The sequence below is a fragment of the Branchiostoma floridae genome, chromosome 9 (genome assembly GCF_000003815.2).
Source record: "Branchiostoma floridae strain S238N-H82 chromosome 9, Bfl_VNyyK, whole genome shotgun sequence".
Lineage (NCBI taxonomy): Eukaryota > Metazoa > Chordata > Leptocardii > Amphioxiformes > Branchiostomatidae > Branchiostoma > Branchiostoma floridae.
The window spans coordinates 24611380-24631741 of record NC_049987.1 but is presented as its reverse complement, the minus strand read 5'-3'; the positions used below and the strand labels follow the sequence as shown (position 1 = coordinate 24631741).

At 40.9% G+C, this 20362-nt stretch overlaps 1 protein-coding gene across 1 annotated transcript in view; it reads right to left on the bottom strand.

Moving 5' to 3' along the window:
• Positions 1-16727, bottom strand: part of LOC118422378 (dystrophin-like) — a 102740-nt gene extending 86013 nt beyond the window's left edge. Inside the window, exons 1-2 of the mRNA XM_035829898.1 lie at positions 16544-16727; positions 16052-16332 (exon numbers count right to left, since the gene is read on the bottom strand). Of these exons, the coding sequence (XP_035685791.1) occupies positions 16052-16142 (91 nt within the window). The 5' untranslated portion in view covers positions 16143-16332; positions 16544-16727. The remainder of the gene's footprint in view (positions 1-16051; positions 16333-16543) is intronic.
• Between the last annotated feature and the right edge of the window lie 3635 nt (positions 16728-20362).

The following is a 20362-nucleotide window of genomic DNA, read 5'->3' as shown; positions in this document are numbered from 1 at the left end:
TGTAAAGGAACAATTTCACTGAACATACGTCAATCTAAGCAAGTAACAGGTAAGGGTGAAGGTAACATACAGGACACAGACTGCCTGAAAAACACCTGAAAATTCTGGCAAAACCTCAAACCGCCCTTCAAGTTCAAGGCTAAAGGAAAGCATTTGAAGGTGTGCCGATGACATGCCTTTCGGTCCTCACCGTAAAATGTTTTGACTTGCATAAAATAACTTTTTCTTCTTCGTTTGTTCAGACCCTTGTAGTGCCTGGTAGAACATAGGGCAGCAAATTTCCTTGCTCTTTCTGTAGCAGAATACATTTTTACATACCCTGGGAGCCAGACAGGACCAGGTAGTTAGTGAGTTTTGTTCGGGGACGCAAGGCAGTCAGCCCGCAGATCTCACATTAGTGCTCCGGGGGAGTTTAAGCCTGAAGGAGGGTAGATAAATTGTCCTAGCTGCCCGCGATCCTGGCTGGCTCCCAGGGTAATTTTTACAGGAGGGAGGGTTTCTGTGCTCAGACACCTCCTCAAACTCAGGGCCCTCAATTTACATCTCTCCAAAAGACCTGAGCAGCCCTCCAGCTACCAACTTTTCATTCAGTCCACAAAATTTTTTTCCTGGGATAAACTTTGACAAGGGTTTAATCCCTTCCATCTCTGGATCTTTCCTGTGGCCTAATTTTTCTTGGACCAAATCTGCCCATCTGGCCAAAAAAGAACTCCCCTCTGACCCCTCTAAGACTGACCTCTGACCTGAGATTGACTTCTGACCCTACTGTGACATCTTGGACTGTAAAATGACAGCAGGTTAGCAAGGCTGGAGAGACAGTCTGTACATTGTTGATGTAAACTTACTGTGCCTTTAAAAATAAGCATTCAAGTGCTCTGTATACCAGACATTCTACAATCTGCTGACAAAAGCAAATGGCACACCGTGTTGTTCATCACAGGTATAAAAACAGTTGAAAAAATAAAACATTTTAGCTGCAATATCTTACTTTCAGTTTCTATTCCAGGAAGTTTTGTTTTCCTTTTCAAATTGAAATTTTGCAAACAACATAGCTTCTTCTGGAAGCAAACTCAAAATCTATTGTTGTTAATTCATTAATTCTTGTACACTCCTTATATTATTCCAAGTAAATACAGTAGAAGCCGCTTAATTGCACGGCCTATTTGTCAGTGAATTCCGTGCAATTTTCCGGCTGGTGCAATAATGCGAAGTTATCGAGATGGACCGCACTGATTTGGGATTTTAAGATTCCGTGCAGTTAACAGAAGCGTGCGTTAATCCGTTGTGCAATTAACTGGCTTCTACTGTAAATGAAAATTGCTCCTTCCAGAAAAGTTAGGACCATGCAAGCTGACTGTCACTTAACATCAATGTACAGAACAACCTTGCCCAAATCTAAAACATGTCATGCAAACCTGAAACAGAACACCCTGTTGGTGTTATTAATAAAAGAACCTGGCACAATCTGGAGGACGTTGGCAGAACCTAGTCTAACCAGGTTACCAAAAACTAGTACTAGTTTGCTCCTATATTCACTTCTGCTATCAATCTGTATATACAAATCTTTTGATGGTGGCGTCAGATAAAGAGAGAAGTAAGGAATTTCGGTTCTAGAGTGCTCTAACAACAGGCGTTCTAACACCTGTTCGAATACAGCGACCAGTAACCATTTCAAGTTTCTTGGTTCGCAGAACTGAACAAGGAAGCGAAGTTTTGGCGAACTATGACGTGGATGGGACCAATCAGAGCCCTTGTCCAAAATTTGGAAGAGAATCGAATATTCCAGGCACTACAGATGTCCAAGTTCCCAGACGGAATGGCAGAGAAGTGACTGTATACAGTGTACATATAATAAATGTCAGGGCAAACTACTATCTAGATGCGTTTGTGAAGGTTGGACATCCAGGATATGATAAATAGATGAAAGTTCAAACTCTTCTTCTGGATAATATCAAAATTTTATTCAGACGTTTCGGAAGACATCCATCTTCCTTCCTCAGTGACATGAAAATGAAGACAAACAATGGAACAAAGAATAATTCTTATGTTCTAAATAAACAAAAAAGGGTAACGGCTAAGGTGTTCTAAAATAAACAACACAAAAATTATTTACTATCTAGATGGTACCCAGGCTAGGTTAGCACATGATTTATGTTGGCACAAACATCTCTAACCAGGTTACCTTCATGATGATTTACGCTCCCTGTCAGCCCCTGAAACAACAGGGAAGGAAGGGCCCAACTGTGACAGCAGTTTTACAAACCTCTATCTGGAGAGGCATTTGGGAAGTGTGTGAACCATTTGCCTGGCAGACACCAGGACTCTGTCTTTGTCAAAACATCTCGTTCTTACGTTTAAACACTAACAGATGGATTGCTGACTGAGGGACAGGCCTGGTGCCAAAAACTTTAAGATTCTGTCCTTAATTGTTGTCAAACTCATGCATAGATGTCTTGCATGCAACCTCTGAAAGTCATAGAACCCACACTTGACAGGAAAAGGGAAACTGTTCATCTTCCATCAATTAAAAAAAAAGAAGTTGAACCCTATAAGCTAAAATTTAGAGTCAGGTCTTAGACTAAAATAGACACAAGTAATACTGTTCAATCATTATCTATTTATCTGTCCTTCCATGCTACCTGCAAGTAAGAATTTGCAATAAACTTCATTATCATTTAAGAATGCTAAGCATCATTTCTTGAGGTACTCTTCATTCGAATCAATTACATAAATTCTTCATAAACTTCTCTCTAAACCCCTAACACACCCTCGGTGTGGGTAAAACTTGTGACTTCTGGCCACCACAAACTGAATCCAGAAGTTTGGTAAGCAGAGAGGCACTTTTCCCTGTCTGGTAGATAAATGTTGGGGTAAGTCCCTGTAGAAATGGTCCAGTCTGGAGGGAAGGACATTCTCCAGAACTGGGCAAAAATGTGTCCAATCATCGACCATCAACACAATCCTGTTGGCCCCATTAATCAATCCATTTACACAGCAAAAATAACACCAGCAAGACTTCCACATACATTTTTTTTACACTTTTCCAGTTTTACCTTTTCCATATGGAATATACATTTGGCAACTAAGGTTTCTGATGTTAGGAAGTTGGCCTTGGAAATTGTATGTTTCAGCTGAAAAGTCTGGGTTTCAAGATCGAATGTGCGACCCCTTTGCCCCGCAGAGGTCTGGAAATTTTAGCGGAGCAGCTGGTTTATACTAAAGCTCAAGCACCCCAGTAAAGAACAAGAACAGGATAAACAAACTTTCAACTCTAAAGACCCTCTCTGACTTCAAGAATTTCTGCAGGACCCAGTCAGAGAAAAACACTGCTGTAACATGATTTCTGTACCTTTTGATCTCACCTGGAAATTGTATGTCCGTTGCCATTCAAAGAATCAAGCGGATTATTGGACCTGAAGTAAGGAATTGGTCGCCTAATTTGTTCAAAAGGAAAGCAGACAGTTTCTCTCTCGCTTCAAGAATTTCTACAGGACCCAGTCAGAGAATAACAGTTGTAACATGATTTCTGTACCTTTTGATCTCACCTGGAAATTGCCATTCCGTTGCCATTCAAACAATCAGGCAGATTATTGGACCTGAAGTAAGGAATTGGTCGCCTAATTTGTTCGAATGGAAAGCAGACAGTTTCGTGGGGTGACTAGGGGTGGGTGTGACAGCGTCCCATAAACAAATTTCACTTTTAGTACAAACTGGAATGTTCAAGAATACAGGGAAGGATGCAACTTTAGAAAAAAAAAGCAAGAACAGATGGAAGATTTGACATTTACGAATCGTGTAATAATAAACAGCTCGTAAACACTGAACATCTTGAGAGTGGGGAAACACACATGAATGTTGGTTTGCCATACATTCGGGGACACTTCCCTCATTGTCCAAGAAATGCCCTCCTATCTCTCTCTCGCAAAGACCATTGTTTACGCTTCCACACAACAAGTAAACAACAAACAGACATGCAAAGAACCTACCTACCTAGCCAACAACAGCAACCCTCCCAGAAAGCTGGCGAAGAAAAAAAAAGGAAAACACGCTCCTTCCAAAGAACCACCCTCTCAACGTCTAATTGGAAGAAATACCAAGACCAAGGGGCTCTATCTCAAGAATGCGCATTCCTGTATTGCTACGGAGGTCCCGAGTGGCGGCCGGAGGTCCCGAGTGGCGGCCGTTTCTTGGCAGCCACCAATGCTAGCTTGTCCTCCAAGTCTTATTTACATTCATATCGGTTACGAAGTGCTGTCTGCGAGGGATTCCATAGCATGCAATCTCTCAACCCCGGCATGCTCATTATCACCCCTGAGTACCCACTACAGCTAAGACAGGGATTGGTGCCTGACGCTATTGTTTAGACACCCAAGCACAGTTCAAGTCACAAGGATGAGGAAGACATGTTTTGGGAGACAGCCGAGTTAGAAACGCCACACAGGGATGCATCTAGGCATGGCTGGTAGGCTTATCTACTGTACTGTCGTATCTTGTTGACTTCAAACACATCGAACCAACTCATTTTCGAGAGAAATGTCTATCAAGAAAGGAAGATAAAAGACCTTCGGTATTCTTCAACCTGACAGAGAAATTATCATCTGGACAACTGTCAAAGAACTTTATGTCATTCCCAGCACTGTCTAAATCATTTCACTTCAAGGTTTTCAAAACTATGTTTTCCTTTAACAAAAAATGGCTATCATAACAAAGAGGATAAGGACCTTTGGAGGGAGTATTCTTCAACCCAGCATCTTCCGCAAAGGACAACCGCCTGGATAGCTGGCCAAGAACTTCTTCCTTGGACTCCATCTCAAAATCTCAGAGGGAAGAAGGAGCATCAAACCTTCCCTTCTCCCTGGAGCCAACTAAACTAACTCTCTAAGCTCTCTCTCTCACACACACACATCCCCCTCCAATTACCTCACCATAACCACCCCATGGCTTACTTATTAACCCCAGCTCTAATGCACTAATCAGCTATGAAAATCTTCCACACAAACAGGCCACGGGAATAAAAACACCACCGCAAATTTACTTTCATGCACTGTGGGCTGCCTGGGCCTCCCATCCAGACGGGTTTCGCATCGCCTGGAGTTGTTGGTAACCTTTCTGCCCAAGCATTTGGGGAAAGACTTGAGAGAAGTTGGACACATTCCCACAGGCTACCAGCAGCTTTGGAAAACCCAGTCAGGCTGGGTAGATCCCCCCTTGATACGTCCCAGGAGCACTTACATGTGTTGGACATCTTGAAGAAGTTGCTGCAAACTCCTCAAGACGAAAGATGAAGAGGCTGACGAGACAAGATGTTGGTGGGTGGAAGAAAAACTTTCTCAGAAGGGTGGTACTCCAGAGGTGCAGGAAAGAAAAATGGTGGGAGCAAGACTTGAAGTCATGCACTACGGAGAGAGTCAGTTTTCCACAGAAAGAAGCTCCCCCTAATGAGACACAGGTTTGCAAAGGTAGGAGGTCATAGGGTAGCGAAATTCAATCCTTCTGTCACCCCCCTCCCCCGTGGATCAGGAGGGGTTTGCCTCCCTGGACCAATCCCTGCTTCCCAGATGTTTTCTGTGTAGACTTTGTCTAATGATCACTAATGTCTCGGCAAACAGCATGCTTGTTTGTCTCTCCTGGAAAGTATGCAAAACATGGAAAACTTCTCTTCGAGAAGATCACACAGTATCAAACACTGACTGATAAACTTGTTCTTCCACCTTTGCCATCTATTTCAAATAAATAAATAAATATTTCAGATCTAACAGTCTGAAAGAACCTCACCAGAGTGGCAAAGGACCTACATGTTGAACTCTTCCCTACTGATCATCATAAAACCTACCCTGGATGCCAGACTGTTTCCAGGACCTGTTCAGACCAAGGATCTAGAGCCATATGCTCTCAGGGTAGAACCCAGCAGGGCTTGTGTCTGTGGTAAACTTTTCTTGCAAGCAAAAAGCAGTTTGGCCCTAGAGCCTAGGAGCTAGCCTGGAGAAGTTTGGCAACTAGGCTTAGAGTCAGACTACGGAAAACCCTTCTTCTTTCTTTTGAGGCTACTCCAACATGCCGGAAGATGCTGTGGCCTGCACTTTCTTTCTTTCTTTTTTTTCTACTTCAACATTATGAAGATTCTGTAGCCTATATAATCTGAATGCTTCAAGGTTTGATCCATTCCCACTGGGAAGGACCCCTACTCTTTTCAGTGAGTGTAATGGGTTCTTTTACGTACTGGAGGTGTGGCACACCAGACCTCCATTTATTGATCTATCTAACATCCTATCCCTGTTAGCTCTACCCTGGATACCAGACCCTGGCCCAATCTCAATACTAGTAATATCTAACATGCAGGGGTCTAACTCAGGGGCCTTCTGTAGAATGTCCTTGGTGATACGTTGGCCCTACAACCGTAGAGTCGGGCAATATACGCCCCGGAACCAGTCTGGTACAGCAGAAGCCAGTAAATTGCACAACGGATAACTGCACACTTCTGCTAATTGCACAAATTACAAAATTCCCAATTCCCATGGTAGTGCAGTCCAGCTTGATAACTTCGCTTTGTTGCACCATTCTAGCCTGGATACCATACCCCAACCTCAAAAATATCTTTCGATACTTGAGATTGGGCTGGGGTTTGGTAACCAGGCTAGCACCATTCGGATAATTGCACGAAATACACTAGCAAATAGGGTGCCTTTACTATGTCCTGAGCCCCCTGTCCCTGAGTAAATGGACCCATCCACTCCAGTGTTTAGATGCCTGCCTGTCCCCAGTAGTCATGTGATGTTTCCCCACATCTGGTCTCCATCACACTAAAGTGGGCCCAACACAATCCAGCGCAGCCTTCCTGACCAATTACACCAGTTGCTTGTGTTCCACTTTTTATGCCACCCTTCCCTCAAGGATGCTGCATTCTGTGCAAGAGATACTGACCACGGCTTACAGGGGATGGCCCCAAGGATCTTCAGTCTTAAGATTGTGTACAAACTCGGCTAGGATGTCCAAATTAAGGTAAGCAGTTGGGTATTATCTTTTACATTTCCTCACATAATGAGATGGCGAAACAAGGACATCTTACTTACAACCTGTATCTTCTTCTATCCCTTGTTTTTACTCTCTTTACCCAAGGATCTTCAGTCTTAGAACTGTGTACAAACTCGGCTAGGATGTCCAAATTAAGGTAAGTAGCCAGGTAATGTCTTAACATTTCTTTTGATAATGAGATGGCAAAACAAGTACATCTTACTTCTTCTTCTTTAATTTGTACTGCCAAGACTCTAATTTTAGAGATTAACGGCAGATTTTACAACCTGTATCTTCTTCAATTCCTTGTTTTTACTGAAGACTGCCTTCTTTACACCACCTGTCCATGAATGTTTGTCGTGCAGATCGTTGTGTTTTCAATGTTGTATTTCTGGGCCTAGCTGAATTGATAAATGTGCTTTACAACACTGTAGACAACGAAATTCTCCTCCTTACACTTTATACCACTGTCCTACGGTGTGCATCAGTTTGGAAAACCTCTAAAAGAAGGTATCTTGAATTGCATCTCATTTATCTCAGTCCGACTGTTTGGGCACCACAGAAAAGCTAGCAAACAGTTTTCTCCACCCTTCTGGGTTTTCACTCGAGTATCCATTTTCGGATGCCATCTTCCCACTTGCCTACCTCTCTTTCTTTCTTTCTCCAAATGAAGTATGGACAGCTAGGTTTATAATTTCCCAACTATGGCCTCTTCTTTCTGTTACGTTAGTACCAAGAGCCTGGAGTGATGGTATAGCTAAGGGTCAAACTGCATTCCACAACTACTCAGTGGTGAGAGGTGACAAGAAACATCTCTCCGAACTTCGGTTGTCAGACTAAATGCAGTACCAGCAATGGCCTGTAGAGGGAGCTCATAGCATGGTGCTCAATTTTGAAAATGACAGTAGATCTACGTAACTTCAATCAATCAATCAAAGTTTAAAAGGGAAGCTAACCTGGTAGATAAGATTACCATTTAGAACAATGACATAACTTAAACAGATATGATTTAAATAAAGAAAAATTAACCGTATCATCTTACGATTTCAAGAAAGAAAAATTACCCTATCATCTTACAATTTGTTATAATCGTGGGTAAGATAAAAGACAAGTGAAATTACATGTACTAGCACAAACATGGTGATTTAGCATATCATATATATGTACAATCAGTTTAGTATCAACAAGCATGAAGGTCAACTTGATATAATTACCATCATAAAGAATGTTTTATTGAACTTAGAAGGACCATTTTATGTCCTTGTGACTTCTACAAGTCAAACAGACCTACCACATTAGAAAACAGACGCAATGACGTCTAGCTAATGATGTTTATAATGTTTTTTTCATAACCTTAAACTTCAAGTTCTGCATATTGTTCTGTCATAGATTGAAGTTGTTTCTTTGTACAATCAACTGCAAAACTCAAACTTTCATGTTTGTAAAAAGGAATCATGTTTTCCTCATAACCATTCTGTTTCCAAAGGAACAATTATCTCACAATGCAGTGATTTGATCCTAACTCAGGAAAACCTCACTTTACCCATAGCCCACGAACCCAAACTGTATTCTATACATAATTTGTTTGTGGCACTGGTGTCTTGAAGAATTCGTAACACAATAGTTATAATCCAGGGTGTGAAACACATTGCTTTCTTCCTCACCATGTGATGATATGTAATGAAGATATGAAGGTTTGGTAAACAATGGCAGTTCAGATGGCAGATGATATTTTGGCTGGCTTGCTATAATTAGGGTATATCATATACAGGGAAGGGGATAGGGTTTCCGGACACGTCCAACACGATATCTCTGTGGCATTACACGTGTTGTATTTCATTTATGTCATACCAAGGTAAGAGTTGGAAAACACTGATTTAATTGCCAAACTAATCATAAAAAGGATAAAACTTTACTCATTACTTCAACCTGCACCAACAACTTTATTCTTTAAGAACATCAATTCAAGAAAAATTCTGATGATGAAAATTCAAACAGAAGAACTCTGTTCACTTGCAGTGGAGTGTGTTCTATTTAATCAATGGGAGCCTGTGTGATACAACTAAGAAGCCTGTGTGATACGGAAAATTATCACCCAGTCCGGAATACCTGTAACGAACGTTATCACAGTCAAGGTATGACATAATTAGAGTATATCACATACAGGAAGGGAGATCGGGTTCCGGACACAATATCTCTGTGACATGACACGATCCTCTTCCGTTCGCCCAGACTCACTACGCGTCTATTATTGGAGTTCCGGGCGGAGGGTATAATACCGCCACTTCACCCCGTCCGAACTTTCTCTGTTGCAGTCTCGGACGTACAACACCTCTTAAATGACGTCTCCTGACCACAGCAACAATGGGGAACTATGCGGGCCTTTGTGGGCCCCCTCTTTCTCTCAGCGGCCCTTGGCAGCACTTGTTTTCATTCCTCGCGCCTTTCATATGCAAATGAGGAAAACACCCCTGAATAGTCGGCCGCTAAAATGGCTTCCCTCTTGAACCGGATTAGACGAACTCCACACTCTACACATGAGATTATGACGATACTCCACTTGTTCCAACGTAAACTGTACAGACACTACCCAAAAAAAACATGATTCTTTCCTGTCATGTTTTTACATTTACAGACATTTAGCTGTTATCACCATTCTTTCAAGCTCATCGCAGCAGAAAAAGAACCATAACACAATACTCCTTTATACCGTCCACGCCAGGCATGAAGTCCACATTTCCATGAGAACTCAACCTCGACCGACAACACAAGCGTAGGTCAAGGCGCTCTACCCCTTCGGAATACTAATAGTCACTCAGAGTCCTCCACTATTCTCCTAGCCCAACTCCACTATACTACCGTATATTCTCGAATAAAGTACGCACTTTTTTAACTTTTCAAAATTGAAAAGGTGCTACAAGTTGTTGCCAAAGTTGGGGTGCGTACTTTATTTGAGGTCACTGCACAGAGAAATGGTAAAAAAAGCCTAAAATAAAGCAAGGTGGAGCTACACTTCTAGTAATGTTTCAAAACATGCACATTGTTGTTGTCTTGTAGTTGTCTAAACATGAAACAAAGAAATTGTCTAAACATGATTTACATAAGATTGGCATTTGCATACAATCCTTTTGAGTTAGTGACTTTGACTTGTACAACTGGTTTTTCCTGATTTCTTTTACCAGTTTTCAGTGATTTTTATAATTTGCAGTAGGCAATTCACAAGTTCATAGAGATAATGACAGTGTAAATGCAGGTTATTTCATGCAAAATAACCTGGGGAAAACATCATAAATTTGAATTTATCCAGTTAAAGGTCTGTTCAAAATTGGTGGAGAAGGGGTGCGTATTTTATTTGAGTTTTTCCATTTTACCTTTCAGTCCCAAAGATCTGTCTAAGACTTGTCCAAAATCAGGGGTGCGTACTTTAATTGGGGTGCGTACTTTATTCGAGAATATACGGTACTTTTGAAATTCAGTGTGTTCCTCCCCTATTTTCCTGGTTAGTTTTGGTGAAATTCATGAAAATTCAGATTTTTGTGCCCCTACTCCATTTGGCATTGTCTTCCAAAACTTGTGAATGGGCAATGACCAAAACAACAATCGTTTTGCTACTAGTACTACACACCAAAGGAATCGCTATTATTCTTGGAGTATTTGACACCTTCTGTCATTGCAAAATACGTTTATTTCCATTCCATTTCCACTCCCTCCACTACACTGAAAATTTCAGGGGAGAACCCTGAATACGGACAGCATAGTTTCTGCAGCCATGCTAGGGTAGGTACAACCCCACCATGTACTGTTGTGGACACCGATCTATGGGAGATAAGATGCCTTGGAACTCCAGGCATGCCAGGAGAACAACTGAGCGGTGTGCCCTGAAATTTCTGTGTTGTCTTAGCAGCAAAAACTTGCACAGAAAGTAGTCATTACAGCGCTGACACCTATGGAGGTGCCCAGGTGCAAACACAATCTACTGTGTTTGGGTTTTATTATAATGGTGCTACTTTCTTTACCTTAACACAATATTTAGACACTAACATTATACATTCCAGTACAGTTATAATGGGTCTAAATCATGTATCATTTATTTATTAACATAAGTAATTCTAAGCTTACATACATCACATAAGTGACATAGCTAAATTTCATACTGTGTCCAAAAAGACAAAACTTTCTCACAAATCACAATGTACTTAATACCTGTCTACCACCGTTTTTTACTCAGCTAATAATTGTAGCATAGATTTTTTTGTCTATAATTTAGTATAAATAATAATCAATACCAGACTAGACATACAAGAATACACTGTATAACTACAAAAATGTTTGTTAAATAGGTTACAGTAATCCCTAACTTATGATTCTCAACTTTACATTTTTAGCATGACTCAAATAGCTGAGGTGAAGCTAAAATCAATATTACCTGGTTACAGGACTTAACAAACAAACCGTACTGGCAAGATTACACCTCTGCGATAAACTAAGACTACACTGCGCAAAAGTAATACCAGAACCAGGTCCATAAGAAAATCTGTTTAACAATAAATACACTGGTCCAATCAGTGTAAGTCTGGAGTTTAAGTTTCTTTCAAGCTGGTGACAGAAGGAAATTGATCTGTAAGAGTCATGAAACAACATATGGCAACTTATTTTTAGTTATCATATTCTCAGCTGACAAACCCTAGTAAAAAAATCAATACTAGGGCTACAATATTTGTTTACAACAAATATTTGATTGCTCTCAAGGTTGGATGTATGCCACATCAATACAAAACATCAGAAACAACTCCTACAATAAAATTTAATTCTTTCTTGCAAATTTTGCCCTCTGAAAGTCTGACAAACTGAAGACACTTTGTATAGCCCCCTATATGTATGGTCTAGGCTTTTGTACACATATCGAATTACCTCTGTATACGACAACAATATGACATCATATACTGTATTCTGTCATCTCTGATATGAAGAATTATCACCTCAGAAGTTTTTTTTCTTCTGAATATCTCAAAAGACTTTGTATCCACGATCTAAACTTCTAACCATTTATACAATTATAACGTTATCTCTGTATTCTGACTATGACATGAAATCTCATCCTAAGGCCACACCAATTTAATTTCTTGGTTCACGGATTTTTTCATAAAAAATATGGAGCGAGAGGGCAAAATAAAAATAAAAATAAAAATTGTAAAATGGTTGGGGTAAAGGTAACGGCTAATCCAAAACATAAAGAAAAAAAGTTTCCAGCTTTAAAAAGTACTATTCTTGTACAGTAACAGCACCTGTACCCACACTTTAAGGAGCTTATAATATAAAGGCCAATTTGCTACACCAGAAAGTTGGTGAATGGTTTCATTAATGGTGAAAATTTGCTGAGTGGTTATTTTTATTTTTATTTTTTTTTTCCAAAAAATAGGAGCGAGCGAATCCGTGAACCAAGAAATTAAATTGGTGTGGCCTAACAGCAAAAGAGAAAGCTAATTAGGTGGTCTGCAATAAATCATGTCCAAGGGCAGGGGAATGACCTTATCTGACCCCCCATCAAGAACACCTAGAGTCTGCCTTGTGTAGTACTGGAGGACATCAAGACTTCATCAATCAACTTGTCAGGTTTCAAGAACTTGTATCAAGTCTCAGAGGTGGCAGGTGGCGTCTTGACAGACCAATAAGGAGTTGAACCTTCTCAAGTTTACAAATGAATTTCTTCCAAAGCAAATCGTTTATGCCAACATTTTTCAGCTGGCTGTCAAGTGTGTAATATCAGGAAGGTCTCACAAAAGAAAGTATGTTATGCTATCCCTATAAAATTCAAACAATGTGTGCGCACGTGTCAAAGTTGCCCCCAAAGCTGGGTGTCTTTTCTTACCAGTTGGACGGTTGCCCAGTTTGCCCCTCCCACCTTTAAACAACACCCTGATCCTCAAACCTGTAGCCAACTTGACACACGTTCACACCCCTGTATCTAATCTGAAAGTTCGTGTGTGCCATATTTACACTACCCTTCAATTCGAGCAAGCTTACTGCAAATACGAATTGCCAGAACTGGCTTGGTGAGGATTCCTATGGTAACCCTGCTACACACACCTACATGCCTGCAGTAACTTGTGTGGATACAAAGGTCACGTTCCACATAATGACTTATAAATCAGGAACATGTGTAGTACAAGTATAGGCTGCTGCCGGAGACACAACAACATTGACACTGAACTTTGGTGACTTCGTAAATGTTTATGCAGTCTTTTCTAACTTTTTCTATCATCACTTGTAAGTTGTAACTTATTTTAATTGTCTAAATGCTCAGAGAATCAAATACTACTACTGTTCTACTACTACTACCACTAGTACCAGTACTACTAGTATTACACAGGTTGCAAGACTTCAAGCCCGATCAAGGCACAAGATCTTGTACAGACTGTATTGTAGTTTGCTGGAAGTAGCTTTATCAAAAACATTCAAGGATTTGAGAAATCTTCCCTGTGTACTAGTCCTTTGTTGCCTTTCCACCAGTCCAGGTGAGAACATAGGTACCTGTTGCTGATTGTCCAACAACCTTTCTCGCACGGGTTTTGCCCGCAGAAGGGTGGTGTTGTGTACTTTACCGCAGCACATACCAGTCTGAAAGCTTTTACAGACTTCCAAACGACTGGGGGTCCCCTTAGCTTCCTTCCTTTAGCAAGCTGTATCGCTCAATTAACCACTGGTATTGCCAATTAGAAACTTCAACCGGATGTGTCACCAGTCCAACACTGGAAGCCCTACAAACCTTTCGTCGCTTCCTTTTTTTAAAGAGAAATTCCCGGCTGGCAAAAACATTTGTAGAACTTCTACTATGAGTATGACACTAAAAGGGACATACTATATGACAATCTTACCCTCATTCTCAAGCCAAATCATTAAATCATTAGGACTAAACCATCAAAACTCCCTAGTGGCTCTAAAACAATATGTCTCTATAGGATTGTAGCAGGGGGACTGGAGTAAAAAGGGCCATCCAAACAAACAGAACATACCAGCAGGTTTGCCTAGCATGACAACTCCTTACTGACCAGGTCATGCACCACAGGACCTTAGGACAAGCTGTGGCAAGTACTGGGCTGGTCAAAAGCAGCACTTTTTAACTTGAAAAGTCTTGGCAGTGTTTCCGCCAGAGGGGCGTCCACCCGTCCAATGACGGTCCCATTTCGTTTTGGACGGCTTGAACGCAACCAGAGGCCGTCCTCATAAAAAAATTGCGACCCACATTTTGCCGAGAAATCTGTACAAAGTTGATAAATGTAAACCGCAGTTTTGTGTTTTGTATTGAAGCTAGAGGCTTAGGGGACGCCGTCCACAGTCAGAAAGCCGCTCACTGTTTGTTTTGCTATTGTTATGGTTGTTGACAATGTGTGTCGGCGGCCTTTCGCATACGATAATCAAAACCCGTTTTTCAAGGCCTCAGTTACACGAATTTGCCCTGTCACATAATTCGCAAACTTGGCGGTAGGTCGATCTCGCTATAAGTATAACACTACAAACTAAACTTTGTTATTGGGAGAAATAAGACAACACACTATTAAACTTTGTCTAGATTAACAACTTTAGTCTCTGTTTTCATCGTCAATCATCGTAAACAAAACAAAACACAATCAGATACATGTGCCCACCGGCCCGGGTGCTCGGCACGGGAAATCGACCTCGTTCAAGTTCGCTATCGGCAACACAGCGGAAAAATAAAGTGTTCACATAAGAGATGATGGACGTAAAAAACATCAAGTATAACTTTGGTTCCTTTTTATATGAGTTTTGAGCCCGAAAAATCTCCGAAAACGGCAGAAATTTTCGGGATAAATGTTGTTGTTGTTGTTGCATCAAAAATGGCGGTCGGTAGTTGTTGTGTATCCTAGCCAATCACAGCGCTAGTGTCCCGTGACGTCGCTAGCTTTCCCAGATCTCGCGAGAAGTCACCACGTGAGATTGCGGGATTTCGGCCGCCATTACGCTCACTGTCGCCGATAGACGATGTTTTTCGTCATTTCTGAACGCAAATTTCTCGATCTATGGAAGGTTTTAGATGATTTATAAGTATACCACAACACAAAAGAGAATATATACAAATGCTATTTCTTTTTTGAAAGTCCAAGAACCGTTTCTAGAACTTTTTAAAAGTCGTAGTACCCGTTCGGTGCGGCATACCGGTACGCGGCACAGATCATAACACTTCGGCACTGAACTTAATCGGACGTTTATAGTTGTTTTGTTTTTTCTTGCGACAGTTAACCATTAACTTTAATTTTCGCGATTTTACAATTAAATTTAATTTTCGCGGTTTTACAATTAAATTTAATGTTCGCGGTTTTGCAATTAAATTTAATTTTCGCGGTTTTCGCTCCCCAAGGTGGACGGCCTCCCAGCTGAGGTCTGGCGGAAACGCTGAGTCTTGGCTGTTGCCAGAAACAGTAGTTATGTCTATAAATATATATAATTTAGACTTTTTATACAGAGAAAGTATGAAGCATCTTTTCCTATGCTTACTAAGGCCCTTAATTCAACATACTGGAAATTCACCTAAATACAAGTTGTGGCAAGTACAGGAATGACCAAAGGACCACCTTTAAACTTTAGAACTAGAAGTCACAGTTATTTTCTTATAATAATAGTTATATGCCCAAACACAGTTGCTATTTCAGTAATGGCAATCGAATTTTACAGAGAAAAGTTGACAAATCTTCAGGTACCTTCAGGTAAGCTCCTGTCAACATACTGGAAAGATTTGTCACCTAAAATTTTGTTCTAAAGATGACAGAAAAACAGAATTGCCCTCCCTTTGGAAACGAGTTTTGACCCCAGGCCGTTTGTTATTATTCCCTCACGATCCACAGCTGTGGTAAGCGCTGTGAAGACTGTACAATACACAACACGATGGGACCAAGAATGGACAAAACTGGGTGTAAAGTATGCATACAAAACTGTTAATCTGAAACTGGAGGCACGGGTCACGTCAGCCTCTATTGTGTCGTCTATCTAACAAACATGGCAGGTGAGCTAAATATATACAGACCTGAACGTTCTTTGATGATCTTGCCGAACTCGTCGTGGTCGTCGAGATCTCCGTATTCCTCGTCGTTTAGATGGAAGGAAAACTCAGCCATGATGTGGGGTTGTTCGCGAACTTTTCCTCCGTAGAATTAAGTGTGTATCACAAGGGGATCCTAGCGTTAGAGAACCACCATCGCAAAATGCAAACAAGAAAATTCCGCTAAGCAAACGGCGCGCCCTTCTTCCAGCTTCCAGCCGTCTTCTTCAAGCTTGTTCCCGCGGTTTAAATCCACTGGTACGAACCTGCAGGAAGGACACAGGGAGGAAAAATCAGCTCTACCATCAAAAACAATGCCGCGGGACATGAAAAATGGGTCGATTTTTATCGCAGACCCCGCAGTAATTGTAATGTATTGGGTTGAGGTCACACGTGGAAAACATACACACCAAAGCGACGCTCAGATTTCGCTGCAGTGCCAAGTTTGCTCGCGCAACACACAAACTTTGCCCCAACCTGTTGCTTCCACAGCGCGACCAAAAACTCCCCAGTAGCTTCCACGAAGTGTTCTCAAGCGGAAGAGCTGGGTCGATACGGCATAGGGAGCCCGTTAGTTTGCTGGGACCGCTAGCTGGACGGACCGGTTGCTTATGTTGCATTTACGGCGCTAATGATTGTTGGTGAAATGAATACACCCCCAGGGAACGGGACATTCTCACTAGGCGGGGAGGGACAGCCTCAAAATCACAAAATAAATACTTTTTATAACGTCAACAAAACTACCAATTTTCATATACAAAGAAACAAAAATATTATTTTTCATATATGTTAAACGTTTTGTTATCATTTGAATAGTTATAATGTCATATAATGTGGATATAAGAAAATTGACAAATTTTTTACCCCTGTTTTGAGGAAATCCCAAGGGTCCAAAACAAAAAGATGGCGGGACATCCTGATCACATGACCTGCAAAGGTCCTAATTTATGTAGCCGCTTATTTGTAGCAGTGTCACACCTGAATGCGTCCTGACACTGACTACAATGGGACTGGTCTTTTGTCACCAAAATACTGCAGGAGTGCGTCTGCATCCGCTTTCCTTGTCTAAGAGAAAACAGACTTGCACTTCCCGAAGAATTGGACAGGTACAAATGTTTTGTCTGAATCTGTCAGGTGTGGTGATGGTATGCTTGTTCCGGGGCCCCACTCAGGTGTGCACAAAAATCAGTGCTGTTTGAAGAAGCAGTAAAGTCTTAAGATGTTTGCGGAAAGAGGGAAAAGTCTCAAGTATGTAAAAACTCCTTCGCTCCTATCTTATTGTTATCCAAAAGCCATGATTGACAAAAGTTACGAAAGTTTTTTTTTTTTTTTTTTTTCTATTCATAAACTTCTAAGGGAAAGAAATTCGGTGGAACAGGAAGTCAGCTATGGTCCAGGTAGCAACCTCAACCTTAGAAGTGTCAAGGTCTATTGGAACTAGACTTAACTGTCTTCTGTAAGACTTTTTCTTCTCTTTAAATCTTGTGATCTTGCTTCTAAGTTAGTTTGCTATTTTGGACCACCCCCTATATGAGGCACTAAACCATTTAGTAGTTTTTGAACTTTGGACGACGTCCAAGTTTGTAGCTCCTGTTCACAGTGAGGTCAAAGTTGAGTATGGCAGGGCTTTAAACACTGCCTGTTGTGTGTTTGCACTTGAGTGTTTATGTTTTCTTTGTACAAGGTGGCCACCCATACTCTCCATTGCTGGTCGTTTGTACAGAGGTATGGTAGTCACTTGGTGTGTTTGTTTGTTTGTTTGTGACAGTGGTGTGTGTCTTCATTTCCGCAATTGGCTTTTTTAATGCTGATTTAATTTGGATTTAGAGACTTGGGATTTGAAAAGTCTAGTCAAGTTCAAAGTCTAAAATCTTTTCATTGATATTTTATGATGCTTGACTGTTCAACTAGTTGAAATAGATGACTCAGAGTAAATCTAATTCTTCAACTTTCCTGAGTATATATATTTCCCAGCTCTATCAATATCCCAACCAAAGTGTCGTTCATGTCCACAGCAAAAAGGCACACAGCAGTGTGCAAGTCAGTGGCAGCTATAAATATGAAAACTCCCCCTGACTAAAGGTCCCTTAGGGTATCTTAATTACAAGTTTGCCATGACAGAAACCAATTTTATGGAAAGTATCTGCAGATCATTGCTGTAAGGTGTCAAGAGGTGGGCCATCGGCACATCTGAAGTGACTGCCTACATATATCTCAGTGCCCTTCAAGGAGGGTCAGTATGGGGGGTCCAGACAACGATTTACGCTGAATTCAGGAGAACCCCCTACGTATTACGCTAAATCAAGGAAGGCAATTACGCTAAATTTCGTCACCTCGCTACGATTTACGTAGATAAGATGGTTTTCCCTACGAATTACGGGAAATAAAATAGGCTGCCTACGCCTTACGTAAAAGAGCATGCAGACCCTCTTCAAGTGCCAAGTTCTCACCTCATTTGTCACAGGTCTGACAGCAGGGGGGAAATGGAGAAATCTCAAACATGATGCAAGAAACCAAGGAAAAAGATATAGAAACTTGCTTTGGAAATTTTTGGAAACCTTTAGTTTAAGGAATGGCAATGCTATGATAAGAACAAAAGCAATAAGAAATTGCAACGATAATGTCCATATATTTCAGTAAAAAAGCCAAGTGGGGCATCAGTTCATCTGAAGTGACAATTGGTACATGTACATATATCTGAGTGGCCTTCAAGTGTCAAGTTTGCACCTCATTTGTCACAGGTCTGGACAGCTGGGAGGCAATGAAGTGTGATAACTGGAGTAGTAACATGTAGTTTTCCCTTTCAGCATGGCAGGGTGCTGACTGAGTTTTGCCTTCTTGAAGTGTATGTTTCTTGTAGAAATCTCAAACGTGATGCAAGAACCCAAAGAAAAAATATAGGACTTGGTATGGAAATATGATACCTTTAGTTGAAAAATGCTAGTATGATAACAGCAAAACCAATATAAGCAATTATCTTTTAACTTAAATTGAAGTGACAATGTCCATACATGTATATCTTGGTGGCCTTCAAGTGTCAAGTTTACACCTCATCCATAACTGGTCTATGCAACTGGAGGACCTGAAGTGTGATAACATTAATAACATGTAGTTCTCCATTTCAGCATGGCAGAGTGGTGCCTGACTTGTGGAAGTGTGGATAGGCCGCACAAATGCAATTCTGTGGATGATGTCTTCTAGATATGTCAAATCTGATGTGTGAGCCCAGGAAAAAATTATGAGACTGGCTACAGGTTTACAGATGACAAATGCTGTAGAATGAACCCAATATCGTTAATATATGTATAACCTAGTTGCAAGAATTGATGCAGTGATCATTAACTATGGATCGAGGATGCTAACCAGGCTATTTTGCCCTTAATTTTTCAGGAAATATATATTTCTTTTTTTAGTTTTTCATCTCTGTCTTGCATCTTGTTTACTCCTTATTGCTGGGATGAAAACATCATTTCTTTACGCCAATGATCTTATAAAGGAAGAAATGGTTGTCTTGCTTTTGTTTATAAAGGAAACAATCATTGTCAAAATCAATGAGTGTGAGTGTGAGTGGGTGTCACTTACATCCTTTAGTATGAGCTAAAGCCGGGTGGGTCAGGTGAAATTGACACAACAGCTGTGGCGTGGGTTTGAGAGCCAGCTGGAGCTGGTCCAGCCCTGGTCCAGACCTGATGCAATGAAGTCCCTGTACACTTAGACCCTACAGTATTATAGCTGCATGAGTTCAACACTGCATTGCATTATTTGGAGAATTCCCTGGTGTTTTTTTAAGGTCTCACTATGACAATATGATTTGTTGGTTCTCAAATGAAAGTTTCTCAACTGGAAAAACAATGAAAACAATTAAACTTTGAGGACCAATGGTGAACTCAGTTTTATAGAGTGATTGAATTATAAATAAATGAAAACAGATTTGCAGTGGATGTCACTTGAAGATAGAAGGAAAATGTCCAGACTTTCCATGATGTACAAAATGACCAATAAACTGGTGGACGTACCAACTGACAAGTATCTAATACCAGCTCAAAAGAACATAAGTCACATGCATTGTTTTCCTTCCAACAGTCTGGTGGATGCAATCCAGTGTACAGCTCAATTGTTCAGGAGGGTCTGCATGGGGGGATACTGGCAGTGCAAAATGGTAGATTCTGGAGCTTTAGAATGGTTGATGGTAGGGCTGGGTATCGGTACAGCGTACCGGTACAAAACCGGTTTTTCTTATTGGACCGGTCCAGAAAAACCGGACCTGAAAAATTAGGTGGACCGGATGTTGGACCG